At 40.6% G+C, this 17,584-nt stretch overlaps 2 protein-coding genes across 5 annotated transcripts; one reads left to right on the plus strand and one right to left on the minus strand.

Annotated features, from left to right (window-relative positions):
* The first annotated feature begins 516 nt into the window (after positions 1 to 516).
* Positions 517 to 12,357, plus strand: LOC108605729 (uncharacterized oxidoreductase SSP0419). Of its 3 annotated transcripts, none has more exons than XM_017995523.2 (4): positions 517 to 587; positions 1,001 to 1,117; positions 10,859 to 11,634; positions 11,709 to 12,357. In XM_017995523.2, the coding sequence occupies exons 3-4, from the start codon at positions 10,869 to 10,871 to the stop codon at positions 11,927 to 11,929; spliced, it is 987 nt and encodes a 328-aa protein (XP_017851012.1). In that variant the 5' UTR covers positions 517 to 587; positions 1,001 to 1,117; positions 10,859 to 10,868; the 3' UTR covers positions 11,930 to 12,357. The 3 variants fall into 3 exon arrangements, with proteins under 3 accessions (XP_017851012.1, XP_017851011.1, XP_017851013.1); XM_017995522.2 differs by having other exon boundaries at positions 529 to 615; XM_017995524.2 differs by having other exon boundaries at positions 570 to 640.
* Positions 12,358 to 13,878: 1,521 nt separating this feature from the next.
* On the minus strand, positions 13,879 to 17,582 carry LOC108606781 (transmembrane protein 68). 2 transcript variants are annotated; one of them, XM_017997204.2, is made up of 4 exons: positions 16,777 to 17,580; positions 16,514 to 16,652; positions 14,507 to 15,173; positions 13,879 to 14,451 (listed from the first exon to the last, which is right to left on the minus strand). In XM_017997204.2, exons 1-4 carry the CDS (start codon positions 16,820 to 16,822, stop codon positions 14,284 to 14,286), a joined length of 1,020 nt encoding a protein of 339 aa, XP_017852693.1. In that variant the 5' UTR covers positions 16,823 to 17,580; the 3' UTR covers positions 13,879 to 14,283. The 2 variants fall into 2 exon arrangements, with proteins under 2 accessions (XP_017852693.1, XP_017852694.1); XM_017997205.2 differs by lacking the exon at positions 16,514 to 16,652 and having other exon boundaries at positions 16,777 to 17,582.
* Positions 17,583 to 17,584: the final 2 nt, after the last annotated feature.

The following is a 17,584-nucleotide window of genomic DNA, read 5'->3' on the forward strand; positions in this document are numbered from 1 at the left end:
GCAGCAGCCGCAGCAGCAGAACGAATATTATATACACTACACAAACTGCCTGCAAATATTTAACATTTAATTTAAAGTATGCTACTATTTTCATATGCTAACTACTTGTGCAGTGTATGAACGAACAACTGTAAAACCAGTTGCCGTCAACGAAAACCGAAAAACAACAAGAAAGAGAGGCAGGCAAACAAGCGAAACACGAATTTCGAACTCGAGGATCATGTGGATAGCGCTGGCGTTGATTTGACATTTTGTCGCCTTTAGCTCTGGAATTGGGGCCGTCGACGTCGACGTCGCGAGTCGCGACGGCAAGCACGAGCTCACGAACTTAACGAGCGAACGCACTAGGCGCGAGCTCGCAGCTTAGAGAAGAGCGCGTGAGTTACAAGAGCTGCGCTCACCCATACGACAGCATAAAACGTTTAGCAGCTGAGCGTGCGCATTGCGCTCACGCGCTCATAACTAAAGCCATGCTGCAGTCGCAGCGCTGCTTTAGTGTTAGCGCTTCGGCTTGAAGACAGTCTTTGACTTGAGCTCAGCGCGCACGCAAGTGAAATCCGCGCGGTCAGTTGTAAACGAAAAGAGTCGTAAGTTGGTCGTTGCTCGTCGTTCGTCGTAAGTGCCGAAAATGTTAAGCACAGTGCGTTAAATTGTTAGACAGCAACTGAAATTGTATTGCCCGCAAGCGCCCATAAATAACCAAAGACTGTAGCCCAGTGTGTGTGTTCACTTATCGCGTTTTGTTTTTGTCTCCTTTTTTTTTTGTCTGTTGTTTTAGTGATGCAAAATGCAAATCAAAGTGTTTTGAATTTGTTTAATTATTATTTTTCTCATTTTTTGTTTTAATAATAAATCTGTTGCTTATGTTTATGCTGGTGTTATATACATGCAAAAGTTTTTTATGGCTCTGTCTTGCAGACGCAGCCATAAAAGCCGCTTAGTGAGCCAGCATATGAATAAATAAATACGTATTTTATTTTCTATTTACATAAAATTTAAGACAAATTGATGCGATATAAACATAAACGCAACGCTAACGCTATACCAGACGCCAAATCAACAAAAAAAGGAATCAAACCTGATCAACAGATCTCAACTGCACGCGAATCTATCAAGGGTAAGTCAACAAGAGATCGTTTATTAAATATATATATATATATATATGGGTTACTATAGCATATGGCCGTAATGCTCTACACGCTCTGGTATTGGCCCCCAGTCGACTTCGAAGTCAATGTCAATGGGTTGCTTGACTTTCAAAGCATAACAACAAAAGATCGTTAAGTTCGATCGATCGATTGATTCTTTGACTATCATTAGATCTCAAGTGTGTTGTGGGCAACGAGGCAAAACGCTGGGCCCCAGACATGAATATGACTGCATATATGGCTATATATGTACATATGTAAGTCTGGCTTCCCTTTAGCTGCTGCTGCTGCTGTCACGCCCATTTTATTTATGAGCCATATTAATGGCTTAACTTTTGGGCTATAAATAAGCTTCTTAAACAAAAGCTAAGCACAAACATTAACATAGTATGCAAATGCAAATGAATGAATAGACTTTTAAAATATTTTTCCGACGTCAGAACGAGTATTTATTTACTAGCTGCGAATATTTTATAAAGCTTGTTGCTTAAATTTTTTAAATGTTTAAGCTTAGAAGTATTTTTACGCTTTAGCTTGTTGCCTTTTTTGAATGGCCACATGCTCGTCCATTTCAATAGATCAATAAACAATCAAAGTGTTAGCGCATGCCATAGATCGTAAAGAAAACAGCTTGAAAGCAAAGCATAGCAAAGAGAGAATAAGAAAATATATTTGATGTGCTTGCTTTTTGAACTATACTGCTTTGATCTTTAAATAAAAATACATATGTACATACATATCTATGTGTCTATGCATATGTATTTAATATTTACAATTCAAGTTTTAAGTCAAGCTGTCTAAGAAATTCCACACGCACGAATGACACAAAAAAATAAATGAAAAAACAAAACAGTTGAGGTCATTGCTCAAACATGCGAGATAAACTCTACAAATAAGCAAGATAACTTATGCAGGTGTATAAGCTTGTCTATATGTATGTGTGTGTGTAAATGGGCTTGCCTTTGCTTAGTCTTTGCATATGTGTGTGTCTGTAAATAAAATCTACATGCGTGTCGTTTTCAAGCTGATTCTGTCGAAGTAAGCGGCACTTAAATAGTTGAGCTGAGCATAACAAAGAGAGCGAGAGCGAGAGCGAGAGTAAGAGCGAGCGCAGTCAATGGCTGCTGGGCAATAATCCTGCTATTAAACAAGAACAACAACATTGCGTAGTTACACACACACATGCACAGCTTTAAGTCTCTCTCTCTACGTGTGTGTGTGTGTAAGTTCGACAACTTGAGTAGGTGAAAGCGAAGTTTTTAATTATAAAGCCTTTTGCTTGCTTCGCTGCTTCTTTGGCTTGCGCTGCACTTTGCTGCTGCTGCGCTGCTTTTCGTTGTTGTTGTTGTTGCTTGCCTATTTGCCATATTGCAATTCATCCCATTCTCATGTCCAAGTGCTGACTAAGTTTAAAGGCAAAAGCAAACGCCACAAAATAAAAGTGAAATTTCAATTTCAAGCAACGACGTCCATTTAATTGACAGCAGGCAATATACATATATAGCAACAATAAAAACAACAGCAACTATACATAGACATGCCAAATAGGACGCTCGAGTGGCCCCACTGTCTGCCCGGAATCGGAATTGGCAACGGGCGCAGCGGCAATTGATACTTTTTTTTTTTTTATAAACTATAAATTAATATGAATCGGGCAGCAAATAATTTATTTTTATTGAACGCAATGAAATGGAAATCGAATTGCCGGCCTCAAAAGCAGTAAAAAAACAAAAACAAAAATAATAATAATTAATCAAATGTACAAGGAAAACATATACATACATACAAACATAGTTAAAATTCCTGCGGCGTACGCAACGAAATTAAACAAAAGCCCGAAATAGCAACAATAACAATTTGTTAGCTTTAAGCATATTTGCAATGCTTTTGAAAGTGTTTTTAATGCCTTTTGGCAAACATTTCGGCATTTAACAAATGCAAGAGTGTAGAGTGTACTAGAGTATGTTCAAATTGTTAACAATATTAGATGTATTTATTTATGAGTTGTAATCTAGGGATATATCGAAATAATCTTTGAAGTTTTCTTCTGCGTTAAGTTCAACTGTTTTAATACTTTGAATAATTAATTTAATTTTAAAAATGAAACTCAGCTGCAATTAATTTATCTGCTTTACTTCTAAAAAAAATTCTACACAAAGTGTGTTTCATAGTCGGACTGTTGTCTTAATTTTGCTCGCAGGTGCTAAACGTGTCTATGGAATAATTAAAGATAGGGAAGCAAAGGCGCCAAGTTATGGGAATGAGTTCCTTTTAAGGCATACAATTGATTAAAGATAAAATTCGCATTTTACTTGACGAACTTTAGTTTGAAAACGAACAAATTAACATGTGTGTGGTTTATTTGCTTTGAAAAGTTAGTTCAGTTGACATTTGAATTAGCAGCTTTAATAGATTGGAAAAGCGAACGTAACATGGAACAAAAGGAAAAACGTGACATTCGTGACATTCTAAGAAATACGACGACGCTCGTTAAGATCTGGCATCCAAGCATACACATATGGTATGGAGGTCCAAGTAACATTTAGTAAAAACTAGAGCTTGGCAGCAAGACGATTTTAGCTCATTGTTAAAATGCAATTGACGATTTAGAAATACAAATGCTGCAAAGCAAAAATAATAAAAACAATGCCAGCAAAAACAAAACAACAACAGCAAGAAAAAAAATACTTGAAAGTAGCACAAAGCAATTTTAATGCTGAATGGAGCGTAAAGTTTTACAACTGCACTTGCCATGCAATTTGCAAGAAACAAAATACAAATCCAAAAAAAAAAAAAAGCGAAACAGAACAGCAAATTAAAAACGCAAAGAAAATACAAATTGCAATTACAAATGTTGCACACACACACACATCAGACAACAGACATATGACGAATTGTTAATAGCCGCAAGTTGAGATAGTTTCAAATTCAGATAATGAAAAAGAAATTCGAAGCTAAAGAATATGCATAACGCAGCGATTAAGATTGAGATTAAGCTCTTAAGCTGAGCTTAATTCGGGACCACACACATAAATTTGCATTGTAAGTGGAGCTTCGGACAGGGGCGATCGTAAAGCAGCTCGTAAAGTATGTTAAGCCGTCAGCTTCGAAAAGGCCAAGATTAGCATAAGAAAGGCGTAAGGGCCAATGAAATGAAAATGAGGTAATATCTTAGTTTGAGGTAATAGGCGGGCGATTAGCTGAGCGAATGATTAAAAAACAAATTTTTTAGCAGTTACGATAACAATATCAATCAAATGACAAGTGGCAAGCAAAAAAGCTGCGAATAAGCTGCGCAAAGAAAAATGCATGAAAATGAAAACTTAACAGCTTTATTTATTTCAAAATGTTAGTGTGTGTGTCCAAAAAGAAATGTGAGCAAAGCAAAGCAAAGCAAAGCGTGTGAAAAATACATAAACAGTTGAATTTTCACATAGTAGGGCCGTCGGCTCTCATAAGTATTACCTCATAAAATTCCATATGCGTTACCTGTGAAGTTGATGATGCGACATGCGATTTAGCTGAATTATAGCAAACAATGTTAATAAACAAAGATATGTATGTTAAGCCGATTGGCAACGCCAGCAGCAAATGCAATTCGAATTGAAGATCTGCGTGTAAGCAAATTAGTTCCAGCTGCAATCATAATTACATGCTCTTGATGTTCCCCACGCTTAGCCACTCACCACGCCCACTTCAATTGACCTCAGCGCTAATTCACCATTCGCACCATTCTAAGCTTTGCTCTCTCGCGCTATTGCTGTCTCAGTCATAATAACAGGCTGTTGATTTTCCCCACACTCCCAATTCAATTGACCTCAACCCATTTTTTGCCATTCGCATTCTAAGCCTTGCAGCTCGCTCTGTCTAGCGCGTATTTGGGGTGCTGTAATCTGGCAGCTGTCATCCGTTGTAGTATGGAATTTAATATGCTGTCATCGCCAACGCCCGCGCGCTTAGCTCACCTCAGCCAGCGATGATCTAATCTCAAGACGTGCCCGCGATTGTTGTTGACACAAAGGAAAGCGTTAATAATATTTTTTGTTTATTTGCCACTCGAGTATGTCTTTTATTTCTACATACAGACAATTTTCACAGCAGCTGAACTTGAAATTGAAACTGACTGCCTAGGATCCCCGCGTTCGCTCTCTCTCTCTCTCTATCTTTCTCTTTTTTACACTCTCACTCTATGGCGAGGGAGGAGGCATGCAGCAAGCAGCAAAGCGCGTTGTTGTTGATGATTTAAAGAGTTCAGCGAACCTGAGAGAAAATAGCCAAGTGTTTATGTTTGGCTGTTGTTGTTGTTGTTGTTGTTGTTGCAAGCAACAAGTGAGCAAAGCTATAAACAGCATCGTCATTACTATTAACATCATTATCATTATCGTTACCATTATCAACCGCAACGGCAACGGCACCTTGAAATATTCGTTACAATGTACTCTCCGCCAGTAATTGCATTTCACCAAAATCAACAGTGAAAATGTGTTAACTGGCTGGACAGTTGCCCGATCGCTCGATAACATATCGATTAGCAGCAACTAATTTAGTACGCAATTTAATATGCATATACATTGATTATGGCATAGATCTCACCCATGGAGTTGGGTCACGTTGGCATAGAAAGAGACCCTGAGACCCCCTGGAACGTGCCCAGAGCTACGATGCAAGCAACAGTTTCTCCATCAGCCCCAAAGCCAAAGCCCCCCAAATGCGTTTATTTAAAATTCATAACACAAGCGAACGACTAACAACAAAAACGAATAACAAACAAATAAACAAAAAAGGGCAAACCTCCTACACGAACGAGCGTTAGACATACAGCTTTTGAATATTTTCACCGACTTCGAATTCGAGTTCGAGTTCGAATACGAAATTGTTTACTTACCTGTTGCCTGCCTTTTTGGCAAGTGTATATATGGTAACATCTTGGCGATTTAGGCCAGAGCGCTGTTTTGACCAAAATAACATGCATTGAGGTGGGGCATGCAGCCGTAGCTGGGCCAGGGTGTGGAGTGTGTGGGCTTCGAAAACGAAATTAGCACTCCCAAGACTCAATTCGATGCCAATGCGTGCCTTAAATGTGTTAAACAGAAAGAAATCGCTTGTGAGCCAAGCTTAAAAACAAAAAAAATGAAACCAAAACAAAATGCCAAAAGCACAAAGCAAAGTTAATATACTATAAAAACAAATCCACTGAAATATGCGATACACACATACACACAGTGGATATGTAAATGTGTTGAGGCCAAACCTGACTGGACAAGAGCCAGAGCCAGAGCCAGCGCCAAGCCAAGCCAAAAAAACGCTTGAAAGCTTCACTTGACGTTGTCGGGGCGACTCATTGGCACCTGTTTGCCATAATTATTATTATTATTAGTCAGTCAGTCAGTCAGTTTCGGTTGTAACTTGAGGCATACCCTGTAGTGTGTAATTCAATTTACAATCATTTGTGATTCACAGTGTCTGCTAATTGTGCATGACTTAACTTGGCTAAGCACAGCATAAAGTGTAGAGTATTTAATGTCGTTGTGCATGCCTTGAGTTCATTGATGCATGAAATGCAAGTTACAAATTAATTGGACTGCTGCCTGAGTTGAGTTTGGACTGAACGTAGCCGATTCTTTAATTATGGCAATTAGCCAATTTTCATGCTAGATACAAACAGAAAAAAAATTAAACAAGACTTGCCAAGTCTATATTTTGTTTTGTGTGCCGCCTGCTGGTTGCATGTGGCAGACGCGGAGTGTTGAGTTTACACTTTCCACATCATGGCTGGCTGTAGCTTTAGCATTTAGCAAACATTTGTGCGCTATTTACAACATAATTCAATGGAATTTTTTGCGCACAGAAGCTTAAAAAGCGAAACTCTGTTTGTGTGCAAAAGAAATTGCAAAAACAAAATAAACAATAAACTCTTTTTGCATATGGGTCAGAGCAAGTGGAGATTGAATACTTGTTCAACACGTTTGTTGTCCGTCCGTCCAGTTCAATTTTAGTTTCATTTTCAATTTCAATTTTAATTTCGATTTGCAACAGGCGCTGGCTGATCATCAATCAGGCTTTATAATGAGACTTAAACTAGCAATAAATTGCTTCATCAAAATGTTAATTAAACGCTTGTCTTACACAAATCACAAATTATTAACAATTCGTTTGTGTGTTAGACATGGCGTATGCGCAATATGATAAACCTTTGCATACTGAGATGCCTTTTGACTGCGCGACAAGGCCTGACATCTTGCATTGAATGCTAAAAACAATAACAAAGGCAAAAACAATAAGCAGCAGCGACTGCAACAATTGCTGCGGCTGTCAGCAGCTGAAATAGCCACAGCAAATCGGCAAATGTCGCAATTAACATATTTTATAAGGCCTCAGTATGTGTGTGTGTGTGTGTGTGACACAATGCAAAAAAATTAAAAATAATAGTAGCTTAAAGCGACAGCGACTTGCATTTGAGTAAAGCCATAGCAGGCAGCTTTTGAACAGCAGCGCTGCAGCCTCCCTTTATGGCTTGGCTATGTGGCAATGTCCTGCTGCTAATCACAGCTACAGCTACAGAGACGCTTACATATATGGCCGACAAGCCCTCAATTCGCTGCAGATACTTTTCGTATAGGAATTTTGGCAATACGCGTAGCTTGTTCATAGTTGGACACATGGACGTAGCTGGGCTGTAATTAAGCGGGGATTGAGTTACTACAATTTTGTACAATTTTATTATATTTTGAACAGCTGCAGCTTTCATTAGTCTAGAGCTATGGACTTGGCTCGCAGTCAGTTTACTCAACATTCTGGTCAAAAGGCGTTAATTGCTGTTTGTCGAATTTAAGAGCTAAGAGCTTAACTGTAACTCTGTCTGTATGTCTGTCTCTGTTTTCTATGATTTGCTAGACAATGAACAAAGCTGTTCAAAAACAAACGCAGCTAAGATTTAAGCCACGTTTACAATATTTATTTAGCATACAATTAAAACTATTGTATAGGCAAAGTAAAAGATAGTTTAACTGTTTATAGCAACAGCTACAAAAATAGAGAGCAAACCAACTATTTGAAGTTAATTAATTTAAGCTTGGCAAACATTTAATCAATTTAAATAGCAGCGCTAGAGAGAGAGAAGCAAGAGAGACGAAGTAATTAAAGCGACGTGGCCCATTACAAGCATTAATTGCTGATTGATCATTACTGACACACACACGGACGGACAGTCGGACAGACAGACAAACAAGTTCAATGTATGTTAGTAATTGATTAATGAATGTGCATGGCCAATTGTCAATTAAAAATGTTGGAACGCCAGTTGGTCAGCAATTGCTTAAGCAGAATGACATTAGAATCGGTTGATGCAACAAGTTGCTTGCCACTTGCCACGAGTTGTTGCACAATGGCGAACAAGTTATGTCAAAGCGTTTGGCCAAGAATTTAGAACAGTAATCGCTGCTGATGGACAAAAGCTGCGCGCTACGGCACTGCAACTAACTGCGCTACATGCAATGGGCGGGGTGGAGTGGGGTGTGGCATATTTATTTTGCAGCAACGCGTCAAATTGCGCAGATACAAATGTATCTTGTATCTTATGCGGCGCATTTCACTTTAATTAAAAGTGCTTAGAGTGTGTGCGTGTGTCCATGTGTGTGTGTGTTATGTGCTACAATTAAAAAACTAAAAACAAACTATGCGACTGCCATTTTAATCTTTTCTTTATGAGCTCATTTTTTGTTTTTTTTTTTTTGCTGTTGCTTATTTACTTCACATATAATTCGCTTAATTGTTGCGCATTTTTTAAACAATTTACTAAGCAGTTGGCTGAACCCCCTCCCACCAACCACCACCCCCTAATTATAACAGCAGCGCACTCCTACTCTCGAAATCGAAAGAGACTTGAGCCAAAGCTACAGACCATATATGTCTGTCCGTCCGTCCGTCCGTCTGTCTGGGCACGTGGCCAGCAGTGCGTGTCCAGACATGCATTTGGCAATAACTTGTATGTATGTGTGTGTGTGTGTTGTTTACGTGCCGCTCAAGTTTTCACTCAAACGCAGCAGCAGCAGCAGCAGCAGAAGTTGAAGTAGCCTCTGCCCAGAGCTGCCAAAGTAAAAGTTGTCCATGTTTAACTTTTGCCGCAGGCCCAGCGTCCAAGCTGGCTACGCTTATTCTAAGTCTGGCTCTTGTGGCTGCCACAGCCAGTGGCAAGTGCTTGTCTGTTGCAGTTGCAACTTTCTTTTTAGGGTGCTTGCTGCTTGGCTGTGTTTGTGTTTTCAATTGGAATTTTTAGAGCGAGTGCAACGCACCGTTGATGACATGCGGAAATGCTTTTGGCCATATTTGTAGCGCCACAAATACAAACGCAAACATGCACATACATATATATATATACATATATATGTTTGGTCGATCGGCGATAGCAGCGGATACATCCGCCTACGCCAGCGCAATTGCGCAATTGAATGCTGATAAGCTCGACTGTAGGCCAAACAGAGAAAGCAATGCGTGCTCATGCGCTCTCGCTCGCTCTCTCACGCTCATTTGTCAGAGTTCGAAGTTCAATTAATTGAAGCTAATTTAAAGCCGTTTACTCGCCGTATAAACAACGTAGCAGTGCTGCTTTAATTTCTCTATAAAGAACTACAGTGCGCACTGGCTAATTACTGCCAAAGCATTAATAACAATTACATTGTGAACTGGCAAACAAGCAACGTAAATAGATTAATTCTATTATATTTTATACACTGTGGAACTTGTCAGCAACTTGCATATCTAATTTTTATTCAAGCTAAAATGTTTATGGCTTAAATGTTTGGCAGAGCGAATTCAGTTTACAAGTAGTTCAAATATTTGAACAGGCACATGATTTTATTCAAACCAAATACATAACTCTAAGCAAAGTTAAAAGTTAGTTAATTAGTTAACTGCGTATATCATTTAAACAAATTGTGTGTGTCAGCTTTTTGGATTTGCTGCGCCATTTGCAGCTCATCTTCGTCCTCTTCCTCCTTCTCCACCTGTTCAGCTACAATATCCGCCAACGATCTAACCTCATTCATTGCTATCCTATCCGGTGGTTGCGAAGTTTCAGTTCCATCTTGCGGAAACGGTGGCCAAATCTTCGAGTAAACAAACACATGCATCGCCGCCGGAGCAGGTGCATGCCGCTGGCGTCCCACATTGCAGTGAATGCATTTCATTGGCGGCTCCTGCAGGCAACCAGAGGCAATGATTGACTACTTTGATTGTGGCGCCGGGCGCAGAGTTCCGCATTTGCAGCAAACGCAACGCATTTTGAGGCACTTTGTGGCACAAACTAATGCAAATATTTAATTGATCGCTGTTAAATTTTAAGCTTTTGCAATTGTGCACAATACTTTGGTTATTGCTTGTCACATGCGGTGCGTAAATCTTTTTTGAAATCGATTTCGAAAACAAGGATGGCAGTTCAATTGATGCTCGATAACATGCACATTCGATAATTGTCATCAAAACCGAATTGGGAGCGCAAATAAATGCATATAAACAAATAAACAATCAAAATGCATAAATATAAAAGAATATTTTATGCAGCTGCAGCTGCAAATTCATATTACGATATTTATACTTTTTTTTATTTATTGCCGACTGTATAAGTTTTGAATTTTCGGACTCCGAAACTTTGTTTGTTTCAAAATATTTTAAGCATATGAATAATTGTTGTTTGTTTTGCTTTCAATTCGCAGCGATGACATAATGGAGCCAATGACCATGTTGGTGTTGGCCTTCCAGCTGCTGGCGCTCTTCTCGATCGCCGGCGCGCTGCTCATCTATCTGATATGCAAGGTGCGTGAGGAGAGTCACGCGGAGAGTGCGGAGCAGCAGCCGGCGAGCCGCGTGGTGCTGGTGACCAGTGCGGACACGGCGCTGGGACTGCAGCTCTGCACCTATTTGGCCAACAAGGGCTGCCGCGTCTTTGCGGGCATGAAAGAGGCGCGCGACTCGCTGCCGGCCAAGCTGCTGTGCGGCTGGATGAAGATACGCGAGTATAGCGAGGAGCCCATCAGCGGCACCATCATACCCATGCGCCTGGACGTCACACGCGAGGATGTGCTAAGGGAGGCGACCATTGCCATGGGCGCCCATCTGAATGCCAATGAGCGCGGCATTGCGGCGGTGATCAACACCAGCGGCAGCGTCTATCGCGGCCGCGTCGAGTCCCAGGACGTGCAGCAGTGGGAGCAGATGCTGAAGACCAACATACTGGGCACATTGCGCGTGGCCAAGGCGTTTGTGGGTCTGCTGCGTCCGACGCGTGGCCGCTTGCTATACTTGGGCGGCAGCAGCGCTGGCGCCAGCATGGGCGGCGATGGCCTCGTCGCGTTCAATGCCTCGCGTGTCGCTGTGGAGAAGTGCGCCGAGGAGCTGCGCAAGGAGCTGCAGCCGTATGGCGTCAGCATTGTCGCCTTGGACACTTGTGGCATGACCGCTGAATCGCTATACAAGGCACCAGTTGCGCAGAGTAAGTGCAGCACATCACTCCACCACTCACTCACTCACTCACTCTCTCTCTCTCTCTTTCTTTCTTTCTGGCAGCCATATCCCAGTGCCCGGGCGCACCCACGCAATATACGGCGGATGTGCTCAGCGCCAGCGCCCTGCAGGTTATCGAGCGCGCTCTCTGGGATTATACGCCGCAGCAGCGCTACACGCTGCTCTCCGCCAACAAATATCAATTCACGTTGCCATGCCGCTCCTCACTGCGTCTACATCGCCCCACCAATCACGTCGCTGCCGGCAAGACGCAGTCTGTCTAAATTCGATTCTCTCTCTCTCTCTTTGTTTTTAACTTTGTATTCGTCTTGGCTTGTTTTTATTGCCGCCCCCTCCCCACGCTAACCCACAACACACACACAACCTGTACATATGCCTGCCTGCCCTGCCCCATCCCTCACCCTCACTTCACCTCACCAACGCTCCCCCCTTCAGCATCCAACCCTTTATAATGTTCGGCATTCTTGATTATTATTATTATTATTAATATTAATAACTTTTTTTTGATATGCATATATACTTTTTATAAAAAAAAAAAAAACAAACAACAAAAGAAGTTTGCAAAAATTATTGCTGCATTCGATTTGTAGACACACCCCTGGTTCGGCTCAGATGCAATAATTGCATCTGAATATAAATATACATATATACTATGTAATACATTATGTTACGATTTATATAAAATGCATGTGCATATATATAATACATAAAATAAAATCCAAACATTTATTAAAAATCATTATGGCCAAGAATCGTTTTTAATCTCCTGCTCCTAAGATATCCTTCCAATTCAAAAACGACATGCATTTGCTTGCTTCTGGACATTCAATCAATCGATTGCCCTACCAGGATATGCGGGATTGCACCACATGTAGTAAGTTTGTTGCTTAAGTCTTTTTTTGTTTACATTTTTGTATGGCCAAATGTCATTGCAAAACAGTCGTTTTTTTGCTTCAGTTCCGCCGTTATCCTTCCAATAAGAAAAGGACATGCATTTTTGTGCTCCTTGGCATCAATTCTATCGAATGGCATACCAGAATATTCAAAATTGCACAAACAAAAATTTTTAAAAATAATCAAGGGGTGGGTCGCAAAAATTGGCCCAAAAATAAAAAGTGCTCCATTTCTCGGAAACTACAGGGACTACCAGGATGTCCTTTGTTATGCAAGTAGTGCCCGACAAAAGCATTCGGAATATACCACTCAAAGGACAAAAGTCCTTACAGGAGCTGAGAAAAACAGCATTTTCTATGTACAGAAAATAGGCTATATCTACCGAATCCTTGCCAGGATCAGGACGAAGTTAGTGTCAAATGATTCATATTTGAAAGCACTATCAGCCTGCAAAAGCACGTTGAGATTGTCCTTGTAGTTTCTGAGAAAAGAAGCTATTTGTGATTTTTGCAACTTTCATTGCGACCAGGAGCTAAAAAATTTGAAGTTAACGGATATTTAGATGACCCCATATTTGTTTAATGCAGATCGATAGAGTTTCATCATGTGAGTATCGCAAACCAACAATTTTGAAAATGCGACCTGTTCCTGCCGAGATATGTCATTTTTCTCCAGAGGATTGCTTGTACTTCGGAGCCCCTTAAAGTATGCAGATGATTTTTGGAAACAGCAGCTAGCTGCTAGTCGTGACAACAACCAACTGCCCTTGTGCTGTTTGCGTCCTAGCTAACTTTTAGTCCAAGTGTCCCAAAGTAATTGATTGATTTATTTATATTTTTAATTTAATTGTTTTGTATTTTTGGCTTTGAGACACGAAATGTAATGATAGCAACAATACGACCATAAAACAGTGTGTCGTTCGAAAATCGGTTGAACTTTGAACAAGTTATGACAAAAAGATATATTGCTACATGCTGACTGATATCTGTAAATGAGAACATACTTACCTACCTTACCTGGCTCTCCGCTTCACTAAACTTCATTAAAAATTAATTCAGTTGCTTTTCTTTTAAATTAAATTTTATTATTTTAACATTTTGAATATAACTCAAATATTTAACTAAGGGCTTAAACCTAATTTGTTGTCATTTACATATATATATATATGTAGATATATATATATATAACTATATATTTATATATAAGTTGTGAGTAATTAAAACATATATATCCGATTAAACCAAGGCATTAAGGTTATACAAATTCACACATTCATGCAGACATAAAATGATAAAAATTATAAAAAAAAAGAGAGATTAAAAATAATAATAGAATTGTATAAAAATGCTAGATTGTTTGAATTGTTCGATATTGAACTTAAGGCTATGTATGCTAGACACATGTTAGCACCCAATATGAGGAGCATATCGTATGTATGATATAAGGCGAATCATTGCACTTGTACATATAGTGTATACGGAAGTATTAGATGTAAGCATTAAGTATAAAGTTAGATGAAGAAGTACATGGAACAAAGTCTTATGACGGCGCATTCGTTTAGGCAATTATTTCTTGAGCTCGTTCAGTGTATGTTGAGTGCTCTAACACAGTTATTAACAATTGGAGAGTTTTGGATCTTGAAGTTACAATAATGCTTATAGCTACAGCTATGCCTATAACTACAATTAGGCTTACAATTATTGCTACGATTACAGCTACAGTGCTATTCCGATTTGCTTTTGGCGCTGGAACTGGAGCTGGAGCTGGACGCAGTCACAGAGCTGTTGCGCTGGCGTCGCAGGCAGGCAGGCAGTCGATCCAGTAGCGCCAGCAATATGCTGCCAGGCAGACGCTGATGCTTATTGATCAGATCCTCTATGGCCGTGGCCACCTAGCGAAAACGAATTAGTTGCGAATCAGTTTCCACTCAAATATGGGCTACTCACTTTGATTTGTAGCTCCTGCGGCGTCAGGCTCTCATCGTAAGGTATGGGCGCGCCCAGGTATGTGCGAAACTTGACTGGAAAGCCGCCATAGATGGGGTACACTGGTATGCGCACCTTGTTGTAGAGACGCATGAAGAACGTGCGAAAGATGCCCACCTGGCGAAAGCCCTCGCGTAGATTTTGCGTAAAGCAAGGTATTATAGGCACCTTGGCCTCCTGGGCGACCTTGGCGAAGCCGACACGATTGCGCCACAGCAGCTCATAATAATGATCGCCGAACTGCGCCTCATAGACGCCGCCGGGTGAGATGGCCAACAGATTGCCATCACGCAAAATGCTGACGCATGACTGCACCGTGCCCGGACTGACGTGGAACGCCTCCGAAATGGTGCCCCAGCCAGGCAGCTTGAACAGAAAGCGATCGCCTATCGTATAGATGAGTCGCTCGCGTTGCAGCAGCATGCGTGAGTTCAGATAGTACATGTCGATGGGTATGGCGCCATGATAGTAGACGATTAACGCTGGTCCCTCCTGCGGCACATTGTCCATGCCAATCACCTCGTAGCCATGATAGATGCGCGCATGTGCATCCCAAATGGCGGCCACAATCTTGCGTCCCACGCGCCAAAAGTTCCGATTCGTCTGTACAGCGCGCATAATGACCTGCCTGAAGATGAATGATAAAAGCAAAAAGGTTAAAGGGACTTTCACATAAGTAAAGCATTAAACTATTGTCGCTATCAGTGGTTGCCAGGCCACATATATATTCTATACTATATAGACTGCAGTAAATCTCAATGGAATAGTAAGCTCAGAACGCGAACGCAGTGTCGCTAATTAATTGCCAAATTGATAATTATGTGTTTAAATTTAGTTTTCATTGCAACAGCAGCAGCAGCAGCAGCAGCATCATCATCATTAGCATCGGCTCAGGTGTTATCAGCATAAAACGACAACGACGACGACGACGCGCTTGCATATCAGAGACTCAATAAATCAATGCACAACACAACTTATGGCAACAAGAACAACACACACATACAAATAAAAGAAGCTACGTGTGGTCTCGATAGCTGTGTGAGATGTTGATTTTAGCATCAGCATCTGCACCTGGGGGTATTATTGACCCCCTGTCAAGGCGCTGATAAGAAGTTCAAACAGAAGTTTGCTCTCCCAAATGGACAAAATGGGCGTCATAGCATATCGAACAAATATTTGATAAATGGGTGCGCATGTGATAAATCATATAAAGAAGGTTTTTAAATATAAAATTGCAACGCTCATGCAATTGCTATCAAAATTTCTGTTTTCTACACGATATATATTTTGTACTGATAGCTTGCTCTAACTTGTAGCTTTGTTATCAAACAATAATAAGCCACAATAAGACGCACTATGCTATATATATATATGTATATAGAGTAGAGAATCGACAATTATGACGTGTTGTATTGCGATTTGAGGCACTTATCATAGCAGAGCCGGCAGAGGCAGAGACATGACGCACTTGCGAAATATGCGCAATGGCCTTACTACGGCGTAACGCAATGAGTTTTACAGATGCAATAGATCGAACGATAAATAGTTAGTATAATTAGCTTCAGCTCTAGTCTCGCTCTTTTAAGTTGTTTTCTAATTGCCACTTGTAACCGGTTTTGTTTTACCGATATTACATTTTCTAAGTGGTAGGTACCCCCTGACTAGAGAGTTAGAAAACAAAGTAAATGAATAATGCTAAGTCAGCAAACTCGGAGTGGCACTTGATTTCCACAGAGTTGAAGCCGCAACCATAAGGAAGGTACAAGTGCTTACCCAAATGCACATTCAACAGCCAGACAGACAGACAGACAGACAAACAGTTGGATGGAATTATATTTATGCAGACGATGGACATTTTGACAGTTCGAGTTCAATGGCAAGAGTGCAATGGCAGCCGATTTGCACAATGCTCTATATACATATGTATATTATACTATAACATTGTTGGCGTAAGCAGTTTGAGCTTACCTGTGCAGCTTGTAGATGAAGAGCACTAAGAATGATATGTAGATGAGGGCTACAAACACCAGCGGCAGCAGGAAAGTAACAATCAGTGGCGTTAGAAAGCGATATAGCCATAGTGAATAGTCCAAATCGATGTAACTTGCTGTGTGTTTTGTGTGTGTGTTTGTGTGTGTGCGTATGATAAACAGATATAAACAGATAATACAGTTATTGTTAGATGCATTACATGTGCAGTTACAAGACTTTGGATATGATCCAATACTTACACAACAGACTCTGTTGATTGTTGATGAAATTTGTCAGAAATTCCATTTTAAAGCTGATCCCTTTTTAAGTGTTCTTATTGTTGTTGTTTTTCTCGTTCTGGTTGCTTTTGCCTTCAACGCTGTTGGCGCTGCTGCAAATGTTGGCCTAATTTCACTTGAAGCTTACTTTCTTTTATTTTGCTTTTGGGCTTCTGATTCTCACCGGCTGCGTTGTCGTCGCCGCTGTCGCTTTCGTAGCAGCTGCCTTTCGCCCTCAGCGCTTATTTTTATTTTGTTTGTTTGCTTGCTATTACTGTTCCCGTTGACGTTGTCGTTGTTGTTAATATTGTTATTGTTGCTTCTGCCTTGAATTATACGCAGGCAACTCATTACTGCTGCTCATTTGCAATAAGAGGTGGGCATCGCTTGCTGGGTTGCGTTTAACATTTATTTATGTACGTAGTACGTATTTGAAGTACTTCAGTTTGTTACATTTGCCTTTTTAATTAATTCCTAATTCATGTTCTATTGTGACAATTGTTGTTTTGTTGACGTTTGCTATGCTGCTCGTCCGGCCATCCGTCCGTCAATCCGCTGCCTTTATAGACAACTGTGGCCGAGCAGCGTCTGGCTCATCGTGCTTATGCTTGTGCTTGCAGTGCGGCGTGCCTTGTGTCCACAGCTCTGTTTGTTAATAATACTATACTAGCTGCTGAGTCAAAAATTATTGCACGAGCTTTATTTGTTTTCATTTTAGAGCTGGCACTCATCTATCGATATCGCTCAGCTGTTCTCATGCTGCACTTTTCGCACACATGCATATGGCTTT

The sequence above is a fragment of the Drosophila busckii genome, chromosome X (genome assembly GCF_011750605.1).
Source record: "Drosophila busckii strain San Diego stock center, stock number 13000-0081.31 chromosome X, ASM1175060v1, whole genome shotgun sequence".
Taxonomy (NCBI): Eukaryota; Metazoa; Arthropoda; class Insecta; order Diptera; family Drosophilidae; genus Drosophila; species Drosophila busckii.